This window comes from Sardina pilchardus, chromosome 13 (genome assembly GCF_963854185.1).
Source record: "Sardina pilchardus chromosome 13, fSarPil1.1, whole genome shotgun sequence".
In the NCBI taxonomy this organism is placed as follows: domain Eukaryota; kingdom Metazoa; phylum Chordata; class Actinopteri; order Clupeiformes; family Clupeidae; genus Sardina; species Sardina pilchardus.
The window spans coordinates 8,821,086-8,845,189 of record NC_085006.1 but is presented as its reverse complement, the minus strand read 5'-3'; the positions used below and the strand labels follow the sequence as shown (position 1 = coordinate 8,845,189).

The 24,104-nt window shown below is 47.4% G+C and overlaps 1 protein-coding gene across 3 annotated transcripts in view; it reads right to left on the bottom strand.

The window, feature by feature from the left end:
• sgsm2 (small G protein signaling modulator 2) overlaps nt 1-24,104 on the bottom strand; it is a 46,086-nt gene that overhangs the window by 21,501 nt on the left and 481 nt on the right. For all 3 annotated transcript variants that reach the window (XM_062551830.1, XM_062551831.1, XM_062551832.1), the window contains exons 2-3: nt 19,131-19,206; nt 3,980-4,148 (exon numbers count right to left, since the gene is read on the bottom strand). In XM_062551830.1, coding sequence (XP_062407814.1) covers nt 3,980-4,148; nt 19,131-19,206 — 245 coding nt within the window. The remainder of the gene's footprint in view (nt 1-3,979; nt 4,149-19,130; nt 19,207-24,104) is intronic.

Genomic DNA, 24,104 nt, shown 5'->3' with positions numbered 1-24,104 from the left:
CTGGCCACTGCCGTTAGCGGCAGTCACGACTTGCACGTTTTTTTTCTCGAGCACTCAAGTCCCCACCGTGCCTAACGGCGACGGGAGATGACGTTGGCTGGGACAGAGAGCCCTAACACACACACACACACACACACACAGAGAGAGAGACACACACACACACACACACAGAGACAAACAATGGCATGGCGAGATGAAAGAGGCTGCGGTGGAGGCCGCACTGAGTGCCGGGGAGGTGCTTGCGGTGAGTGGCCGGCAAAGCGGCACTTCAGAGACTAGCGAGACGGACGAGCTCCAGCGTTTCCCCCTGGCGTACTGTCAGCAAAAACGCACACCATCACTTCAGCAGACCTGCCATGAATTATTCATAGTCTGGGGCAAGACATGAAAACAAAACCCATTCCGGCCAGTCGGCAGCTAGCGTCTACGTGGGAAATGGAGGCAATTACAGTACACGCTGGAGCAGAACTCTTCATGATTCCCATGATCAATGAAGAAATAAAAAGTCTTTTTTATTATCAGGACGCTTTATATATTGAGTTCTGGCGACTATCCAACTCCCGTAATACTGCTTCACAGAAAAGAGCAGGAAGCTTTTGGGCCCTTATTGCTGCTGTTAACGCTGCCGTGGGCTCATGTAAGACTCCCCTGATGGCCCTTTCCCACCAACAGATGTGCAGACACAGTTAACGTTCTGGTTCACGCTCCAGATGTTGAACCGTTTTGATCATTTTGACAAAAAAAAAACAAAAAAAAAAACAGGTTCGGAATCTGAAAAGCTGGCTTAGAGCAAAGATTCTAGAGCCCTGCTGGTCGACAAAAAGGCTTTGAGACTTTCCATCTACAGGTATGGGTTTACAGACACCCATTTTCACACGTGGATGCTGTCCTGGGACTCCAGGGGTGGAGGTGTGCGTGTGTGTATGGAGGGGGGTGGAGTCAGGGGTTAGGGTGGAGGTAAAGGGTGTGGAGAAGACAGCAGACAGGAAGTGGCTATCGGTGCTGGGCAACAGACCCGGGGGGTGGGGGGCGGGCGGTGGGTCGGTCGATGGGACGGATGCCTCAGCCAATAAGCAGGGCAGTTCCATCCATCTGGCCCCAGCCCGAGCAGCGCGTCTGATGAAGCTGGCTGGCCATGCGCAGGAGCTGCTGGCTGCCCACGGCAACAGGAACCCCATCTCCACAAATCTACATTAGCATTGATCCAGTGTGTCACCAGGGCACGGCCACGCACAGAGCGATGGGATGTGTGAGTGTCTGTCCGAGTGTGTCTCGCTGTGTGTGTGTATGTGTGTCTGCGTTCGTCCGTGTGTCTGAGTGTGTCTGTGTGTGTGTGTCTGTGTGTCTGGGTGTGTCTGTGTGTGTCTGTGTGCTGCAAGTGTGTGTTTCTGTGTGTGTGTCTGTGCGTATGCCTGTAATCGTATGTTTGTGTGTGTGCTTCTGTGTGTGTGTCTGTCTGTGTGTACACACAGTATAGAGTATGTAGTTGAGTTGCTGTATGTGTGTGTTTAGATATGTGTGCTTCTGTGCGTCTGTGTCTGTGTGTGCCTGTTTTTTTGTGTGTGCGTTTCTGCATGTGTGTGATCGTTTGTGTGTAATTGTGTGTTTGTGTGTGTGTTTCTGTATGGGTGTTTGTGTTTGTGTGTAATTTTGTCTTTATGTGTGTACGACTGTTGCTGTATGCTGGGGTTGCTGTTATTGGCAATAAACAAATAAATCCCCATCAACAGGCAGGGAGCAATGCAAATGTTTTATCGAGCTTAATTTCTCTTTAAGTGACACGTCCGACGATGTATTGCCACCGACCTCGATGCCTCATCTGAACGTCTGATCGATCCCGACTTTCAAATTAGAACCTCGTGAAGTCGAGCTCCAGCCAACGATCTTTCATAATGCTCCGTCACCGCCAGACACACTCCTCTCTTAAAAGTTCTCTTCAGTCGCACTGCGGGTCTGCCTGTTAATAATCTTAATTAGCGGCGCGCCACAATGACACTGTCTGATAAACAACCAATTAAGTCGGTATCTGCTCGGCAAATTGTCGGCACTTTGATCTCCTAATTTGAGGAAGGGTGAGAGAGAAACACGGCTCGTCTCACTTTATTTGGACATTTTTTTTTTCGAGCGAAACTTGAGCGTAACGGAGCGAGGCAGGGTGCTGAGAGCCGGCCGTCGTCTGTTTTCGGCGGGGTGTTACGACACAAGCAGGAGTGAGGCCCGCTGATGAGAAATGACATTTGGGTTGTTGGTCCCCGAGGTACGAGTGGAGGAGCACACACGTTAACATTCACATAACCCAATTTGAACCGTCCACCTCCCCCACACACAAACACACAAACACACACAAATACTGTAATCATCTAAATTCGGATGGGAATTGAGCCCTTCTGGGTTGCTTGCGCTCTCTCTCTATCTCTCTCTCTCTCTCTCTCTCTATCTACAGTATCTCTCTCTCTCTATCTATCTCTCTCTCCCCCTCTCTCTTCCTGCCCCTCTCTTTTCCCTTTCTCATCTGCGTCTCTCGATGTCTCATGCCACCTCTCTCTCTCTTTCTATCTCTCTCTCTCTCCATCACTCTGTCTCTCTCTCCAGACACACAACTCCATTTCTGCCACGGAGAGGCTCCTCAGGTTGAGTGAACGCGCGGGAATTGCGAGGGAACAATTGAGCACTGATCTGTCATGACGGCAATCACGTTGGCGTGTGCACCCAGAGTAATTGTGTGCAGTTCCTTTTCTTGTAGTCGGCAATATCACTCGCAATAATCTTTCATTTTGGAATCAATTTGAGCCCTTCATCGCCGGGACTCGCCTTTTTTTTCCCTTCAATAAGCACCCAGGCAGGCAGCTCCTGCGATGGCGACACGATGATGTTACCATGGCAACGGGAGAAACCACGCAAGAGGGGCCCTCGCCAAAGCCAGAGGAGGAGGAAGGGAGGCTGGAGGTGGTGGTGGTGTGTGTGTGTGTGTGTGTGTGTGTGTGCGTGCAGGGATATTATGCAAACAAACATACAACAAACAAACACATATGATGTTGCATACATTATTGATTCAACATTCTAACTTAGGTTAGACAGAGGGAAATAAACAGAAAAAGAATAAGAGATGAAGAGAGAGGTAGAGAGAGAGAGAGAGAGAGAGAGAGAGAGAGAGAGAGAGAGAGAGAGATTTCCCTGGGGTGAATTAACAGTGGTCATGTAGATGATTAGAGTGAGAGAACCACGTGACTAACAGGAAGAACAACTCCTTCTCCTCCACCCTCAACCTCGCCCACGGACAAAAAGCGCTGCTACTGCTACTGCTGCTGGCGGTGGTGCTGATGGTGGTGGTGGTGGTGGTGGTGATGGTGCCCATTAAAGCCCAGCTCACCGGCTCCAGACTCATCGTTAGGCCATGTGCTCCGCGCTAATGGAGAATTAACGGCCAAACAAACAACCCACTGGGACCCAGAAGCTCTCTGCCTGAAGGATCCTCTCCAGAAGGGACACCATCGCTTCACAGTGACAGCAAAAGAGGCGCCAGCAACCAAAGGGACTGCACGGTCCACAACTGTACATAAAATCATGGAGCACCCGGAATCTTCTTTGCTGTGTTTGGATCTTTTAGGTGTATTTAGAGCCAATGCCGGGCCAAGAGTTTAGGAGAAAATGCAGAGGAATGAGAGAAAGAGGGGATGACAGAGGGCAAGAATGATAGAAAGAAGAACACCACTGACAAAGAACAAAGAGATAAAGTGAGGGGGAGGAGATAGAGTGCTACTGTATGCTGTCGGACAGGAAGGATGGAACCAGAGAGAAAGCTATGAAAACGGCAGACAGAGTTCAGATAAACATCCGGCTCAGCTCTGGCCAGAGACGCTGGACCTGCGTGCACTCCAAATGAACACTGGGCAATGTGCGTCAGTGGCAGTGCCAGCCTCGGGGGGGCGCGTGGAGTGTGGCGCTGGCACAGCTGTGTGCGGCAGGCTGGCGGACTGACCTGGTGATCTCGGCCTGCTGCTGCAGCTGCTCCTGCACCTTGCAGCACACCTCGGCCGTCGTGGGGTTCACCTTGCCGATCTTGGTGAAGAGGGCGGCGATCTTGTCGCTCCGCAGGAAGCCAGCTGCCCGCCGCTTCAGCAAGTGGGTCAGGCATGCTTCAATAGTACCTGACGGGAGAGAGAGAGAGAGAGAGAGAGAGAGAGAGAGAGAGAGAGAGAAGGGAAGAGAGAAGGGAAGAGATATAAACACAGAAAGAAAGAAAAAACAAAAAGCGGAAAGAAAGAAAGGGTAAAACAAGAATGAATGAGTGAGAGAATGGATTAAACAAAGAATAATTCAACAGAAAGAAAGAAAGAAAGAAAGAAAGAAAGAAACAAAACAATAATCAAATGAAATAAAGTAATACAGCAAATGTTCAAAGCAAACAAAGTTAGTGGTGAGGTTAGCCTAAGCGCTCTTTGTTATTATCAACTGTTGCATGACTTCATTAATTACTGACATGAGCCCACGCAACAAATCAAGATTCCACCCCCAGTGTGGTCCCCTGGGGATTTGGCTTTTTAATGAACTTCGATGGGGGCCATATCTTATTGTGTGCATAATTGCATTGGGCTGCGTTTGGAAGGCTGATATTTTGTGGGGGCTCGGAGAGGCGGCTTTTATAAGGCTGGGAACCCAGACGGACGTGGAGGAGGAGGTGAGAGGCCTCCGAACGCAATTACCATCCACAACTAGATTTACTCGCCGGCGCCGCCGCACTTTTAAATATTTCAGCAGGGGACAGGGACAAGACAAATAACCAGCCAGGAAAGTTTCTGTCGTGTGTGACTTTTATGTGTGTGTGTGTGTGTGTGTGTGTGTGTCTGTGTCTGTGTTTCTGTATGTGTGTGTGTGTGTGTACCTCTGAGCATGGGCGGACTTTGAGGAGCTGCAGGTTCATTTTTAATAAGCGTTAACTGCAAAAACAATTTCTGCTCCAGCCAGTCTGAAAGCCAACAGAGCTCCTTTACTTTCATGAGCGGCAATGTTACGAGACATCATGCTGACCAGGCGTTGAGAAATGCACAGCCGCTATTGGCTAATAACCCTCCTCGGTGATCTAATTTCTTTTCCGGCGAGACAGGTCGGGGCAGAGCTCTGTCAGGTGAAGATAAAGATGATATTTACATTATTGAACCCGGCGCAAAAGGCCCCGGAGGTTGAAGATTTACATCGGTCACCAGTGCTCGGCCAAACACTCTTTCTGCGCCGCGTCACCACGACATGACAAATGTGACCAATATCTCAGCAGAATCAGTGGCGAGCCCCGCATACATAATCAATGATGGATCAGACAGCGACCTCAGATTTATGGCGGTAATGGCATTTCTACTGCTGTGCTTGCATGGTGCCAGGTGATGCAATAACACTACTCTAATATGCACTAGACACCAGGGACCCCAATGTGACCCCACTAAAGTTCACCGAATCAGTGTATCTTGCTTTTAATAAATTGCTTTTGATAGTGAAATGTCATTGCCTGATATAACACATTATGTAAAGTAAGGAAAAGATTTAGAAACATAACTAAATGGATGAGATAGGGGTTGATGCTCTGACATGTGTGTGTTTGTAGAGCTGTGTGTACTGGGCTGTGGATTAAGGTCAGTATTCTGTTATAATAAATGCATTTACAAGCATCGATATTACTAACTGCTTTAGAAAGGGCATAATGCAATAAGGGCACTTGATATGAATTTGAACCCAGTGTGGTTGTGATGGACCATGAGGTGTGTAAGTGTAAAGCACGCGGGTCCCCTACACGTCCCTGCAGACTGGTGGTGTGTTAATTGAGCACAGGTGGGGGGGACGCTGGCCTGACAGCCCTCGGAGAGTCAGGTGAGATCTCCTGAACTAATCTGAGCCCACAGCCCCAGGGTGATGCAAGCTCTCTCTCTCTCTCTCTTTCTCTCTCTCTCTCTCTCTCTCTCTCTCTCTCTCTCTCGTTCTCCCTGCCGGTTTGAACACGCGCAGGTGTCGGAGCTCTGGAGCTTTCTGTGTACAGATCTGATGAATCATCTAAGTGCTGGCTAAGTGCTCTCCCTGGAGAAAGCAGCATGTTAACTTTCACAGCAAAAGGGAGCGAGAGACAGAGACAGATAGATAGATGGACGGAGTGAGAGAGAGAGAGAGAGGGGGGGGGGTGTTTGTGTCAAGAGTGAAAGCCCCCATCCAGGCAACAGGCTTGGCTATGGACACCCTGGTCGTTTCTTCACCTCCAGATGCCAGAATGCCAAAGAAAAAGGGGGTGAGGAGCACGGAGAGAGAGAGAGAGAGAGAGAGAGAGAGAGAGAGAAAGACAGAGAGAGGGAAAGATAGAGAGAGCTTGCAACACCCTGGGGCTGTGAGGAGCCCAGTAGACGGAGAGAAGGGATGGCCTTCCACCGCCTGATGCATCACACACACAGCAGAGACAGTGCAGAACATTCACATCACTGCATTTACATAATCCCTGTGTGCCTAGTGGTTTGCCTGCATGCATCCATACGCCCACACACTCTCTCGTCTAACCTCCCCCCTTCCACCTCCCTCTCTCATTCCCTTCTTCTTCTTCTTCTTCTTCTTCTTCTTCTTTTTCCTCCTCATCATCTCTTACCAGTCACCGCACACGTGGTAGCATCCAAACGGACACACACTGGGTGAAGTTAAGCCCTCATAAAGGCCTCTGGGGAATTCCTCTCGAAAAAGAAAACAGCACAGGAGTAGGCTCGCCCACCCCCATCGCTGCACTGTACAGTGCCGTTACACTGTCACATGGGTAATGGCTGAACATGGCAGCAACACGCCGCATCTTCTCTCCTAATAGAATCTGACCGCAGCGCTTTCTCTGTTCGCCACAGCAATTATGAGCCACTCCCCCCACTCTCTGCTGAAAAAAGTGTTTCATAATGATTTCAAAAGACCTGCCGATGAAAACAATGCAGTGCGGTTCAAAAACGTCAACGTATAACGGTGAAAAAAATACTGAAGCAAAAAGTCTGAAGAGTGAATGAAAAAAGCTGAGAATAAATGACATAATAATCTAATAGCTGCTATGAGAGTGATAGAAAACAACCCTAGAAGTCGCCTTACTGAGGGAAGGCAGTTGATACATACTTTTTTTTTCAATCACTCCCTCCCTCTTCTCCTCTCTCTCCAACTCTCTCTCTCTCCATCTCTCTTGGGAGGTCTCCAACGAGCTCATTAACAGGTCTTATTTAGACAGAGGGGGTAATTAACGGTGGCCTGGTGGCGTGTGAAAAGCGAGACAGGACCACTCGCAGACAGACTCGCTGACTGTCCTTGTCTGAACATTCGACGCCGTCCGTCCAGGACTGTCCGTCGATGTCGTGCGGCGCGGGCACAGGTCCACATAACAGGCCCGGGGGATCGCCTTGTTTGTGGTACACACAGTCTCTTTTCTCTGGTGATGGATGGGTGTAATCAGGGCCTCTGATATGGTGCTGAGGGGGGCGCGATATGTGGAGAGAGGAGAGGAGAGGAGGATAGGGAGGCAGAGAGGAGGAAAGGAGATGAAGAGGATGAGAAGGGAGAGCGGGAGAGGAGGAGAGAGGAAAAGAAAGGGGGAGGCATAGGAGGAAAGAGAAGAGGAAGAGGTGAGTGTAGGTGGAGGCAGTGCAATAGAGGAGAAGGAGGAGGAGGAGAGAAAAGAACAGAGGGGAACGGCTGCATGGGGGAGGGGGGATCTGCCTGTGTCCCTCCTCTACGTTGGTGGCAGAGTGAGGGGTGGTGGGGTGGGGGGGCACCTGTGACAGTGTGCAGCCTAGCTGTGAGTCACAATAATTGACAGTAATGAACTGCATTACAGAGGGACCAGCAGCTGTGGAATGGTGTGGGAGGGAGGAGGAGAGGAGAGGAGAAGGGAGAGAATAGGAGAGGAGAAGAGGGGAGAGGAGAGAAGAGGAGAGGGGAGGGGAAGGGAGGGGAGGAGGAGAGGGGAAGAGAGGAGAAGAGAGGGAAGGGGTAGGAGAAGAGAGGAGAGGAGAGGGGGAAGAGGAGGAGAAAAGGGTAGAGGAAGAGGAGAGGAAAGAAGAGGAGAAGGGAGAGGATGAGGAAGAGGAGGAGAAGAGAGTGGGTGACTGGGGTGGGTGTGGGAGGGGGCGAGACACAAAGACATGATAGGCAAAGAGTGAGTGGTAAGAGTGGCAAGGAAGAAAGCCACAGAGAGATAATAGAGGAGGGAAAGAGCGAGGGAGGGGGGAGAGAGACATGAAGGGGAGCAGGAGACAGACAGAGGAGGCAGAGTGACAATCATTAGTGAGGGAGATGGAGATGTAGAGACCATTCCACAGAGTTTGGGCTTAACTGAGCCAGAGACAGGACACCCAGAGAGACAGAAAGAGAGGAAGAGGGAGAAAGAGAGAGAAAGAAAGAGAGAGAGAGAGCAAGAGAGAGTGTGAGAGAGAGAGAAAGGGAGACTGTCCTGAACGGTTCGAATTGGTTTAAATTTCACCGTGTCCCTTTCATCCCTTTAGCCCGAGTCGTGCACAAAGCGGATGAGTTGGCCTTTTGGGCTGACCGCAGTCCAGTCCCAGATTGGGCTGCATATATCAGACAGAGGAGACTCACCGAAGCAGAAACGGCTAGGCTACAGTCCAGCAGATCAGCACGGAGATGAGATGACCATTTCATGCTTCTCTAGCGAGAAAGCGTGACTGTAAATATCTTTTCTCTCAAAATAGATGCGGTATGTATGTGTGTGTAAGAGAGAGAGAGAGAGAGAGCGAATGTGTCGGTGTGTCGGTGTGTGCGTGAGTGTGTGTGAAAGCAGTCACACACTCCCTCCTCACTTATTTCTGATGTTTGTTTTGTATTCATATCATTTTGGCTACAAGTGCAGTCACATTTGACTCTGACGACAGCTCCTTGAGCAGACGGGAGATCTTAAAATAGCCACGTGTGTGCTAAGAGAGGCAGCGAGTGAGTGAGCTAGCGAGTGAGCGTGCCTGTGTTAGTGTGTGTGTGTGTGTGTGTGTGTGTGTGTGTGTGTGTGTGTGTGTGAGTGAGCCAATTCAGCATATGGAGCGATAAACACACCTGATTTGGGTGATGCGGCACCTCCGATGCGTCATAGGCGGGAGGCTTGAGTCCGAGACTTTTGCCGGAGAGCCGCACACACACACACGCACGCACACACACACACACACACACACACACACACACACACACACACACACACACACACACACACACACACACACACACACACACACACACACACACACACACACACACACACACACACACACACACACACACACACACACACACACACACACACACACACACACACACACACACACGGCCGCACCAGAGAGATGAGATGAGCTGGTCCGTGCTGACCGCACGCTGCAGTGGACACAGCGTCATCAGCCGTACTCATGCTACACTCTCGCTTCCTAAACCTTATCATGAAACCCCCCTGCCCCCCACACCTTCTCTCTTCTCTCTCCTCTCTTCTCCTCTCCTCTCCTCTCCTCTCCTCCTCTCCTCTCCTCTCACTCACCGCTCTTTTGACCCGCTCACACTGGCACTGGACAGAGAGAAAGATGGCGCAAATGGGACACAAGAATCTTAATCTAGTCTGAATCTAGTCTGCCGTGAAAAACAATGTCCTTAGGGCTACAGTGAACAGTACTAATGTTCAAAATATATTTGATCAGCAGTTTTAACTAATGAAACATGGGAACACACACATGCGCACATGCACACACACACACACACACACACACACACACACACACACACACACACACACACACACACACACACACACACACACACACACACACTAGTCCCTCAGCAACGTGCTATTAAACAATGTGCCGCTATTTCAAGCACAATTCCACCTCCATTAAGATTGAAACAGGAATCTTGGGAGAGTCTAGGGAGCCATCCACAGAGCTGAGGCACTTAAGGTTCTGCACTCGCCATCTCGCTCGCTCCCCACTCATTTCCCAGACCCCGTCAGGCCAGAGGATCACGCCAGGTGATTAAATATTGATTCAGTCAACTGCCCATTTCAAGTGCAAGAGAGAGAGAGAGAGAGAGAGAGAGAGAGAGAGAGAGAGAGAGAGAGAGAGAGAGAGAGAGAGAGAGAGAGAGAGAGAGAGAGAGAGAGAGAGACTGACAAAAAAACCTGGCTGCCAAAAGAGAACCGAACATGTGGTCACTGCCAGACAGGGAAGGTGGAGATGAGCATTTTCTTCTTCACTGTGAACAAGATAATAAAGACATAAGACAAGCCTATTTCTTTCCTTTTAAACATTATCAGCCAGATTTTGAAGTTCTTGGCAAAATTGAAATGGAGTTGGGGGAACTCTAATATAAACTAAAGGTAAATAATGTTTAACATTTCTATGGACAAATATACATTTATATAAATAAATGCATATTCTGACAGAGTTTGTTGTAATTAACACTATTTTTCTTTTGTTTGTTTTTCTGTCTTATTATTCTATTGATATATGCTAATTGTGTGCCAGACTACAAACAGACACTTGGATCTCTTATCCTCTATGTGCCTCACACTTCGTATGACCGCTTTGACAATATAAACTCCTTATTTGTCATGCCAATAAAGTATTTTCAATTAAATTGAAAAAAAAAAAGACGAGAGACAGAGGGAAAGAAAATTCAAGCCAGAGTTTTATCTTATCTCTCCGTTTGGACTCCGGCTGGGTGGACAAAGACAGCTACAATGGAAATCAATGGCTGTGATCCTCGCCCCAGGGGCCACTGGTGGGAGTCCATGGCCTCCTAGCGCAGTCTCTTAAAGCCCTGCTTCCTGTCATCTGCCAGTCTCCCGCTCGCACAAACACTTGCATTTATTCATTTCATTTGCTGTTTTCGACAGGCACTGTTTGCCAAAGGGATTTCCAAGTGAGGCTGTATGCAACTCAACTGCAATGGACGTTGGCAGCGTTGACTTCATGCACAAGCTCTCACCACTCTCACAAATGAACATGTTTGGCTGGAGACAGACGGACAAATGACCTTAGACAGACTGAATAGAACTGCTGCTTCAATAAGGTACAGCGCAGGGTTTAATGAAAACCATCACTTCACTGCTCCAATCTCCCTGTAATTACGACTCTTGTACTAAAGAGTGAACAATTGATCTGCTAAGAGTGAGGCGATCTAATAAATTATAGGGATTAAATCTAATAGACATCGAGAACTACCATTTTCGGTCAATGTGCCAATAAGAAGTAGACTTGTAGGCCAGCCTAAATAACTAACAGCAAGCAAAAAAAGTTTTGCACATCATCGCCCCATTTACAACTGTAACGACGACAGCATAAAAAAAAAACATTGCATAATATATGGGAGGGATTGCAAATTAAAATTCAAGGACTCCACCTTCATCACTCATTCCAAACAAAGTTCATTAGTTCATGTGTTTCTGTGAAACAGAACTACAAAAAAAGAGGCGGACAAAGAAGGAAAGAAAGAAAGAAAGAAGGATTAAGATATAAGCTTGAGGAAGGCTATAGTGAGCCCAGGGAGTCCCCTCCTGCAGGGAGTACGCAAGTGTGTAGAGGATGCAGAGGCATCTCAGAAGCAGATTGGCTTTCTCTCCTGCTCAGCTACGCGAGTCTCTCCGCAGCTTGGCTTTACGTCTCTGCTAAATCAGGGAGTCTGCGCTTGACTGCTCCTGATTGCTGCTGGGGTGGCTCGACACACGAGATGCATTTTCATGCACGGCGTTTGTGATGACATATCAGTGTAAGTGTTGGGCTGTTATGATAAGGCCTTGTGTGTGTGAATGTGTGTGTGTGTGTGTGTGCGTGTGTGTGTGTTTTCACATAATCATGACCCGGCAGGTGTTCGTCCATCCCTCACGGGCACTGGTATCACAATCGAGAGTCCAATTTGGTACTTATCACCCACGCACAGACAATCACGCACTAAAAGACACAGACACAGGCACACACACACACACACACACACACCCTTATCACAACAGCCTCTCACTTACACCCACAGGTGCAGTAAAGCAGAAATTACACTAAGCCCTCTGACTGGCAGTACGGAAGACACACGTCTCCACTCCTGTCCGTCAGTCTGCGGCTCTCTGTGTGACTGACCACCAGCAGACAATCTGACATCCATCTGCGTCCAGGGGACACCAGGCTCCATCTGATCCCACTGGCTGTCAGGGCAGTTTGACTTCTGCTGGTCACAGTTGGTTCATAGTGTCAGGGGGGGAAAGACAAGACTGAGGCTCCCCACCATCCAACAACAACACATGGTGCAAGATCTAAAGGTCACACACAGACATGCACGCACGCACGCACGCACGCACGCACGCACGCACGCACGCACACACGCACACACACACACACACACAGAAAGCCAAAGACCAGAGTTTCCTGTCTAATCCTAATCCTAATTGATTGGCAAACTTGTAGGTATTCTTTATGAAGCAAGGATCAGGGCAGTGAAACAGGGCAGTGGAACAGCTCAGCGCAAAGCGAAGCAACAACAGCTGGAGTGCTCAGGGAACCTCAGTCAGGTACCTCACAAAGAGCTTGCTGGGATCAGAAGAAGTGACAACAACAACAGCACCACACACACACACACACTGACACACACACACACACACACAATCACACTCACAAAACAAACACACAAACATAGCATCTCAAAACCCTTGCAAATCTCACAGCCTTGTTTCATCTGCGTGTCAGGGAGAGGCACTGCAACACGTCTTCAGAAATAACCCTCAAATGCGACCACCAACAGGGCCAAGGTTACGCAACCGTGTGTGTGAGTCTGGGGGATGTGTATGTGAAAACATATACGTGTGCGTGCAGTGTGTTTGTGTCCGTGTTTGTGCCTGTAATACCTTTGGACAAGGCTGCACAAACGTCTGCAGCAGGCAGTAGCCCGGGTTGTCATGGTGATGCATGCTGTAATCAGTGGAATACCTGAGAGTGCCAGCTCACTGATGACGAAGAGCGAGCTTGTCTCTCTAAATTACAGATTACTAGGCCATGCGAGTACAAATGTGGCTCCTGCCAATGCAGGGAGAAATGATGCAGGTAATTAGACAGCATTTTCAATCTGCCCACACCCTGTCTCCATGAGACAGATAGCCTGACATGGTGTACTGGCTTCTAGCTCCTTTCACTACTGTCTAAAAGCCCACGTTTGGAGCTTCATGGAGCCCCTGTTACATCACGATGATCTAACATCCATTGATGAAAACATGGTTCCAGTGCTTCCTGGAAAACGTGACTAATCAGCTCCTGTTATCGGAGTTCACTTCGTCTGAGTCAATAAGTGCACCACCACCATGGTTTGTGATGTTTAGGCTAAAACTGAGGCATTTTGCTAAAATGGCAGGTGAGGCAAACACAACTCACAGTTCAACGTAAAATGAATCTCAGCTGTTGAGGAGTCCTTGAATACATCCTAATCTCTAGAGTGTGCTGCCTCGGTTGGAACAATATATCAAAGTGGAATGGGGGGACTGGGTAAACACAGATGATTCATATCTCTACTTATTCAGTCATTAATGCCTAATTAGTCTTCAGCGCTGCAGGTGTTCATGAAAGGGGGGTTCTGGAAAGACGTGTGGCAGGCAGCTTGTTCAAATGCTCAAAATGCAAGACTGACACATCCGCTAGAAATGCCCGTCGTTGACAGGATTTAGTCGGTGGCAGGCGAGTGGGTGGTGAACAGGTCCAGCTGAACCAGCTCTTTCTTGCCTTCCTTATCTCGTCGCCGGTTTGTTTTCATTTCTCAAAGCAGGAAATACCAGATGTCACATGGTGTGGTGCGGCCACACCATGCTTGCTTGTGAATGTGCTCGCCATGAGAGAGAGTCGTGAGTACATTTCTGACCTATCTGATTTGATATTGTGGCCAAAAATAAAAGTACCAAAAAAGAAGAGCAATCCTCAATCAAATCAATCAGAGCACAAAGAAGCCTCTTACTAATAGTATGCATTGGGCCCCTGTCATACCATTTTTAGCATTACACTGGTGCCTTTTGCAATAAACAATGCACCAACCGCTTTTTCCTGGATTTCAGTCTAATTAGCTCTAAACTAAAGGGGACTGAACTGAATGAACTAGGCTGCTGTCTTCCAGGTAAAAACAGCAAACATTCCCAGCACTGAATGTTGTTACTGCCTAGCAATCTTGAAACCTGCAGGAGGAAACCTGCATCTCCTAATAATAAGCCGCCTCTGTTCAGCCTTGTGCTATCTGCTTGCCTGCCCGTATTTAACATTCTCATGCCTCAGTTCTTCTCTCACAGCTATCCAAATTAAAACGGACATTCTGATTGACAAATCCAATGAGCTACTAGATAAACATCACACATGCTTGCAGCAACACACAAAAAGGAGTAGACAGCAATAAACTAACTCAGCTTCCATAAAATTAGCTACTGCTAATTAGTCTGAGACTGGCAATTTCTAACAGAACTAAATGGTCACCATAATGAGGAACTGGCTAGATTGCAGATGGTAAGCACAATTAAACAACACGTCTGCTTGCTTTTGGCTTCCCCTTGGAGAAAATGGAGGGTGGTGTGTGTGTGTGTGCATTGCTGTTAAAAGTAGACAGCTCTTCGTTTTCTGACACGCTCAAATCTCCGCTCTCCAGGGTTTGGCTAATTACTCCATTACCTCCCTAAATGAGAGACCAAATTAAGGAGGTACAGATGTATATTCCCATCCCAATTGGAAGGCTTTGTTAATCTTTGTGAAATATTCAAAGGCAGACCACCTCCTTGCGCTCTCTCTCCCACACTGTAGCTCACGCTCGGAACGGCGGCTTAATGTTTTCGCGAGGAAGCAATTTTCGCATCGATCCACACGTGGGCTACAGAAACCAAGCGCTGGCTGACCCGCGCCAAAACCCCCGCAGCTTGTTAGCTTTGGAAATGGAGGAGTGTGGAGGAATATCTTAGAGAAACTTTTTTTTTCTCATAACAATGGGAGAAGTTCACAAGAAGAACTTTTTGAAATAATGCGAGCGCCGGGGGGTTGCAAACGCCGGATTCGGAGTTTATTCCATTATTTTTTTTTCCCCTGCCGTAGCAGCTATATATTTCGAGACCAAGAGCTGACAGCTGTTTCCACAAAAGCACAACCCTCACTCACTCTCTCAATCCCTTTTCTCACGCACTCGGTCTCGCATCACTCTGCTCGCGCTGCCTCTTTTAATAATCACGGAAGATGTGTGTAAGAAGAGTTCATGCTGTTTTCACTGTAGCACAATCCATTCACCCGTCCTCCCACACACACACACACACACACACACACACACACACACGCACACAAACACACACACACACACGCACACACGCACACACGCAAACACATACGCACACACACACACACACAACCAGGTGCACTTCACCCTCCTCAAACAAGTGCTCGCAATCCCAGCAGCGGCACGGCGACAGCTATTATCCAGCTCTGCCCTGACTAATGGGCGAACGTCAGAGCAGAGCAGTGATGGCAGTACAGTGTGTACTCTCCCCCCCCCCCCGCCCCTCACCCCTCACACACAAAAGGACGGGAGGTAGGGGCCAGACACACACACACACACACACACTCTTCGCCGAGGACCAGGAACGTGGCGAGCCACAATGTGCCACACACCAAAGAGACCTTTAAGCACGACCCGGAATGGGGGAAAAAGCCCAACATATAAGTCTCAACACTGTCCAGCCTCCCCGGTCACTGGGTGGACTTATGAGAGCTATGGGGGCTTGGTCAGGTAGTGCCAGGGGATGCCAGGGAAGCGACAGTCCTGCTAAACAGGCACAACAAGAGACTCTGACAGAAAGAAGTGTTAGATAAGACTGGAGTGGGTGGCATAGAAAGTTCCTGGACTGTATAACCTCCTAGTGCTCTTGAGGAAACACACTTGCCTCCCTCACTCACAAAGTTATTCTCTTCTGATGGTGAACCTCTCTGAAGATGTTTGCTAGAGATATGAGAGATGGCATGCATAAATCCATGTGAGGGTGTGTGTCTGTGGGTACAGTACATGTGTAAGGACTAATTAGGATGTCTTCACGATCTGCAGGTCTATTCAAAGCTTCCTTGCATGAGAGAGCAATGGCAGTGCAATGAGGCCGTTTGTACAGCCAGGCAGGGTTTGGACAGAGTCTCCGTGGCTGATTTTTGGAAGTGTTGGCTTTGACGAAGACCCGTGATGGGTTGGGAGAGAGGAGCGAGCGAGTGAGCGAGCAAGCGAGCAGGCTTTGAGGAGAGCATACAGCTGGCACTGAGACCAGAGTCCTGGGGTGAAGATGGAGGCAGGCGAGGGCAGAGCGGAGCGGAGCGAAGCACGCCTCATCAGAATCCCTTCAAAGGGTGTGAATGAAAGAGGAGGAATTTTTTTGTCTTTCTTGTGCGTTTTTTTTTTTTTTTTTTGGATAGCGCGAGTCGTGACAGCTGCAATGATACCCCCGTCGTGTGCCTGTGCTCTGCATTCCCCTTCCTCTTCACGCTGTGTCTGGTCACACCCTTCCTCTCTCTCTCTCTCTCTGTATCTCTCTCTCTCTCTCTCTTTCCCTCACTCCCACTCTTACCCTCTCCCTTTAGCCTCTACACAAATAAAGCAAACACATACATACTGTATGGTGCTCTGAAGCAACGATCACTTGCACTGCACTTAGGTATATCTATCTAAAGACACCTCAACTGCTGCAGACAGCTCTACCATCACTTGCGCTTTGCACAGACACTAGCATAATCAGTGCTAATGATCTACAGTACCGAATGAGAATGTGCTAATTACTGTGGCCCAAACAGGGGCTAAAATAAAATATGCAGTGGCGTAATGAAACAACACTATCAATCCGGATTCATTAACAGATGTTTCTCAATTAAAAGGGAGAGGAGCTCAACACCCCACTTCCCCCCAAAGGCCAAACCGAGGGGCATCTGAGTGTGAGCGATGAGTCAGCTGCCAAGGAGTCTGACATCACCGCCGCTCGTTAGCATGTGACCTTTCACCCCCATCCAAAGGCTCTGTCCGGAGCATTAAACGTGGTCGCTCTCTCTCTCTCCGCTGCCGTTCCTGGTTCGGCCCTGTGGGGCAGGATGAGAGCCGCCGCTCGCTCCAACTGTTTTATTTACACACGACGCAGGATCCGACCAGTCACACGAATGTCGCCGTGGAGCGACAGCACTTGAGTGATGGCGACAATGAGATGCTGAAATTGCCTGTGTGTGGTCTGGGCCGGCTGTAAGCCTTCGCCGCGTCGTGCTAGCAGGCCTGATTCAGCAGCAGCTCCTTTCACAGGGGGCTTCTGGCACTGTGGCTGCCAGAACTCACAAACATATTGGGTGCAAACTGCAGAAACCCAAACTGTGAGAAAAGCTAAGTGTGACAGAAGCTGGTCTATTTGGACAAAAGCATCTACCAAAATGTAAAAGTACAAGATGTCCGGGCACAAAACATTTTGAGTACCCAGGTGTAGGTGATATACGTTACATTTGCAGAATTTCATCTCTGAAAAGAGACAGATTATGGCTGCCTACAAGGCGGCAACACAGAATGAATACACATGAGATGAGGCTATTACTGCAGCCTACAGTAAAATCAGATAAAGAGGGAAAGTCAATACTAACTGATTCTAGTCGGTCAGTTCTTCACCTTGACAAAGTTCTACAGACCATTTAATTACGGCTTTCACAAACATATTTTTTAAAACACGGCTTTAGGTCAGGATTGGTTACCATGGGCCATTGCCTTTTTCTGCATTGCAGAGTAATGACTTGGGAGCGTTTAAATATTAATGAAAGAGGAGCTTCAGAGATCAGATGGCCAAGTGCTTGTAATAACGGCTGTTCAAATGTATCATCTTCTACTCGTAAGCACAAGAGCAACAGCCAAAACTGCTTTAGAGACTATGTATTGAAAGAAAGATTTAATCTGTACATCCCAAAATGTTATTTATTCCTGGAGACCAACCAGAATAAATGCAGAGTCTTGTCAGAGCTAAGTGGATTCTCTTTCCAATTTCTGCTCACTGCTAAATAGACTTCTACAAAAGAGATTCTAGTGATATCCTATGTAATGGAAACCTGAACTGAACCTTATGAAACATTTTTGCTCACCTACTGTAGCTTGCCATACCATAAAGTAGAGCAGTTGCCCTTCACTTTTCTGTGCAGAGATGATATAATGTAATATCATAGCTCATAGCATTATGGTCATAGCTCACATGAGGATAACTGGAAATGTCGTATTTTTCAGAATGTAAAACATCTTTCTGAGTTAAGAGGCCTCTGTCTCTTTTTCTCCAGTACAGCAGCATTTTTCTGTCTCTTACTTCCTTGACTAAATGACTAAACCTGCGGTTTGCCCTGCACAACAGGTCAATCAGGAAGTGAATGTTGGGTTCCTGCACGACAGACAGTGGCCCTTGTGTCAAGTGTTTTGATGCGTATCGAAATAAAAACTGGAGTTGGAGGTTGAGGGGAGGCCACCCGGTCTGCTGGCTGGGTGCTTTGACGTAATGTGCACTGCCGAGGACAGGCCAGTTAATTGAATTCACCACAGACAGCCATGAGAAATCTATCCGGCGGGGGTCTCGGCATACTCAATGGCCCGGGTTGACGTAATGTGAGGAAATCCAGGCGTGTCTCTGAACCTGCGAGTACGTGTGTGTCCATTGGAGTAGGAGGGGGGTGGTGGTGGGGGAGGGGGGAGGGGGGTGAGTCACAGTCACCCACGTTGGACGTTGGCCACATCAACCTTTCCATTGGCAGATGGCCAGCTATGGTGGATCTCACGATTTCTCTCAATGAAGTCTCTTTAAATTGGTCTCCCTGTGCCAGTGTGCTTGTGAAACCTGGCTCAAGCCCGCACACACAGAAGGGGGACTGAATGACGTCAAGGGGGTGGGTTGGGGAATTGTTGGTGAGATCACATCATTTTGCAGTATGTGTATGAGTGTGTGTGATAGAGGGCATTGTGTGTGTGTGTGTGTGTGTGTCTGTGTGAGTGTGTGTGTAAGAGAGAGAGCGCTGTGTGAGTGTTGGTGTGGTGTGAAAAGCGAGTGAATGGAAGATGGTCTGAATGGTGGTGGACTCGGAGGAGGAGATGGGGCCAATTGAGGCTGTACTCACTGCAAAGCGCTATGATGTGGCTGCTGTCCTCGTGCACAAACTTCTTAGTCACGGCCTCCTCCATGATCTGCTTCACCTGCGCCGGAGACAGAGACATACACACTGAGGTCACAAAATCAGCATTTCCCAGAAACACTGTCAGGTATAATGACAAACAGGGGAATAATTAACTGAGCATAAAAAACCTGATGGAGCGAAATGAGACTTCTCGTTGACAAGTTTCTTGGGTAGTGCACACAGCTAGACAGACAGGCTTGCTCGGTCGCTGGAATTTAATCGTCCTTTCGGTAATTAATCACTGTCCTCTCTCTCACTCCCCTGACTTGTTGGTGTAATTGAACTACATCGGCTACTTAATTGGGGTGTTGGTGATATGGCAAACTTTAAAAGTCTGCTAAGTGTTATGTTGGCTGAAGCCACACGGCTCCCTGGCAGCCTGAGGGGGGAATGGTGAGACTGGACTGTTGACTGGTGTGGGGCCGAGGATATCAAGGCTTAGACTGGCCACAGGGACTTTGCATAGTCCAAATCAATCCACTGTGTTCGACACAGCAGCCTCACATGAGCTTAAGATCTGACAAGAGGCTTGGTTTGCAGGAACAACTCGTTTCAATGAGATTTGACTGATGATGCGGAACAGATGTCTACACAGAGCCTGCACAATACGTTCAAGATCAATAGAACTGTTTTGACTGAGGAGTCCATTTTTGGGGACTGCCGAGAAATTGGTGCCTTGGCTGTGTTCACACGCAATAAGTTTGCATACAAAGCCAAAAACAAAGGTCTCAGAAATTACTGACAATCAATAGATGCAGAATAGCTGCTGTTGTGTTGATTAATGGTCTTGGGGTGGTCGTGACAAGGCCTTGTATTCCCCCCAGTGATTTAAATGGTCCCATCCCCCTAACCCCTCATTGGAAACAAGCAACATATACTTACACACATGGTCAGAACTGACTCATCATTCATTACATAAATTAAATAGGCTCAGTGTTGACTCTGTCGACTGATGGAGGGCTGTTCCTCTTCAAGCCGTCAGTGTCATGGAGAATTTGTTTTGTTTTTTCCTGATGATGCTGTCATTGTTTTCTTTTCATGATAATTCTCATGTATTTCTCATACATGTGTGCATAGTGCATAGTGCATACTATTCTTAGTCCATATGAGCAACATTCTTTTTGCACTCTTTCTGATATTTGGTTTGAGAAGTACAATTGACAAGCGTGTTAAGGAGCCTTTCAAATGAAGCATGGATAACATGCTCAATGCACAACGTAACCACAGAACCATAATGAAATTTCTCCTAACCTTTATGCATGGTTTTACAGAAGATAATATGTTTCCACCAATAATGAGTCTCAGATGCTGCTTACACAACTATTTTGATCTTAGCCATTTGGGCCAAATGCCTGGCAGAGTATTTACAAATCAAACACGGGTGCTGACATTCACGACTGACAATAATCAGATCAGAGTCTACACGCCGACCTTCAAACCAATTAAAAGCACTGCAACAGGGAAAATGTAGACACAAATGTAAGGAGTCTGATTCAGATAGATAACTCCCCCACCACACACACACACACACACACACACATCCTCACTCGACTGTAAGGAATGATTCGCAGCCCCCAGATCCGAAGAGAGGAGGCATCGTTTTTCGAGCTGTCAGGATTCAATGGTGTTAAATCCTATTCTCCTGCTGAGCTGACCGTGGTAACAATGACATTAATGAAGTCATTACTTATGGTTTATTAGAGCCGGGTGATAAGGGACTATCAGAGCTCTGTCAGTCTCTGAGCCCGGGGCAAACCGGGGGGTTCGGAAGATATCACGACGACCCACACAGCCCACTCGCAGCACAGAGCGTGACGGTAAATTAAGACCCCCACACAAGAAACTGCACCAGAAAACACACTTGTTGCAGGCGCAAATATCAGGAATAGTATTTGACTTGGTGAATTATTGGGCATAAGCCCTGTAATGCCAAACACAGGCTATTCAATTTAACCAATGATACTGTTGCCAAGGATACTTGTCTGTGTGTCTGTCAGACATAATACACAGGGGGAAAGTAGCATTAGATGAAGGGGATTCTGGCTTGAAACAATGAGGGCAGAGAGAATGTAATGTACTGTTGTGCACACACATATGCACACACACAAACACACACACACACACACACACACACACACACACACACACACACACACACACACACACACACACACACACACACACACACACACACACACACACACACACACACACACACACACACACACACACACACACACACACACACTCAGAAATACATAGGCCTACTGATACTTTTGCTTTAACCGACCACTAAAAATCTCTGCTCTCTCCCATAGGTTGACCTCAAGTCCTCCAGAAGACATATATGTATGGTGTCTTCAAGACTGAGATGGATAACATCATGCAGCGCTTTTCTGTTCTAGACCGAAGGTGGTCTCAGTAGTGATGGCTATGAATCAGATCATGAGTACGCGCAGCCAACAGCAACAACAGCAACATCATCAGCATCAGCAGCAGCAGCAGCAGCATGTGGCTCTTCTGGGAAATAACCGGAGCGAGCCATTAGCCGTAACCACAGCGGACACTAAAGGGAGCCCACAGCAGAGGCGGGCTGAGCTGACCAGAGGCAAGCCACAGCAGCATGATGTCAACACGTCACGTGCACATCTAATCAGAAAACACAGACGTTTGCCAAATTGCTGATGCCTAAAAGGTTCAAATTAATCTCCCACTGGAGCAGAGGGGCATGCTCTAAATCAAAGGCCCCATGATGGAAAATCAGCGCAAAAGGGACACACACAGGCTTGTTCTTCCTCTCAGAAAGAGCCATCTATGACAGAGTTTGCTGGGAGCAGCAGCAGCATTATTCGTCAATTGATGCAATTTAACTTCTTAGGTAGCTGCTGATGCTTTCAGTTGCTAGGCAACGGGAAGGTGGCTGACTGCGGCTTAAAGAGACAGGGATCAAAAACCTCTAGCACACTGAGCGCCTGTGATGCAAGGCTGTGTGCGTTCTGTGCCATTTAGTATCCTCGGTGCAAAATGTTTCACACACAAAATGGTTTATTGTGTTTTTTCAAAAAGTCAATTCTCATATGAGGCTACGTTACACACAGCAGACTCAAATGCTGTGATTTGCAAGCCATGCCTTTGCTCAGATGCAACAGCCAACAGAGGATGTTGCCCTTTTAGGTGTGGCAAGCACAACAGATGATATAATTGTGCATTATCAAGTGAGGAGATCATTCTGAACACTATGCCCACCTAGTCATGAGGGATGAGCACTGGGTCTGGTTGTGCGCCAAACATCATGATTTACACTTGATAACAACAGCAGTCTTAAGGGGAGGATAACAATTTGTCAATAAGACGTTCAATTTTCACAGAAATCACCCAAGATCTAGATTGTGTTTGTGAAACCTTCTGCATGACTCGTTGTGTGTCGCTTTAAAACTTTATACACACAGGAAACTGCACAGCATTAACAATTCATGTCGTTGCTCTACACAAATCCCTTTGCATGGACATACCGGATGGAAGTCTGTGTTCTACTGGTCCAATGCCCCACATTTTTCTATCAGTTCTGAGATGTTCCAATAAGATGGATCTCGGCAGACATCCTGGTTTTAAATTAAAGGTTCTATTTTCAGTTGCAGATCATTCACCGTCTCAATTATTTATCGAGGCCAGATTTAATGCCCAAGACAAGCCATACATCATGGAAGCAAGGAGGCTCAAACCAGCTCTAATGAATCATACCCTGAGCTTGCCCTTTTGTCTTAATGAATAAATAAAGAGGTCTCTTAACAGCGTGAGGAATGGATGGTTATAAGATTTTCTGAACCATTTCACCTAGACTTAATGGAGATATTAGCTGAATACAAAAGTCGGCTGACTACTGTCCCATCAGTTGAACAGTAATATCATAAGTACTAATGTTCAATAGCATTCTTGAAGGGTCTCTCTCACCAATATCTAGTTAAAAAGCAGGTTTAGATTGGATTGTGGCAAGTTTTGTTGGACAAAACTGCTCAAAGCATATTAACCAAATCAACATAAAACACAATTTCTGTAAGATAACTATTCCATTTAAGCATGCAGTTAAAACATCACATCATGTGGTGATGGGCAAAACTGACAACAACAGATACAGTATGTTGAGTTGTTTCAATCTGTCCATCATAATTTAAAGCATGTATTTCTCATTTATTCTTGTTGAAATTGCCACAGCAAACTGTCACATCTGATAATGTCACTGTGGCCTTTACAGATGCACTCATTTGAATCGGTATAATCTGGACATCCCAGCCTTAAAAGCCTTCTTGCCCTCATAACTTCACCATTATACATCCAGTAGCTATTTATCTAGCCTACACTTTCTTAGTTGACAGTTTTCCTCATTACTTCACTCTTTAAACTGATATTAAACTCGAATCGACTATGAATCTACAAGGCAATGGTTCACAATGAATAGGTTACTTTCATGCTTTGTTTACACTGGAGGTTCGGTGCACATAAGACCAAGGGGCGCACGAGCCTTGGGTAAATTGGAGAGGATTCAATCTCTGCAGATCATCTCTAAATTCCCAGATTTTTACAAGTATCCTCGATTATTAGGCCATCACTCACTGGCCGAACGCTTCTTCAATGGTCAATGGGAAGTGTAGTCTGTCATAGGAGAAAGCTTAGATTTATTTGGAGGCTAAGTTATGCGCGCTTGAAGGCTGAAAATAATACCACTGTGGCCTATATTCGTTCAAGATAATTTCTCATAGTAAAAAGCAATTCGCGTAACTATCATAGGTTGTGTGTATACTACATCCAGCAAGGCCTATCAAATGTAACTAATTATTGGAATCCCCTTCGCCCTGACTCCACAGGTATAACTCCTTCAACACGAGGAGCATTCATGTGTGAAACAAAGCAATTGAAACA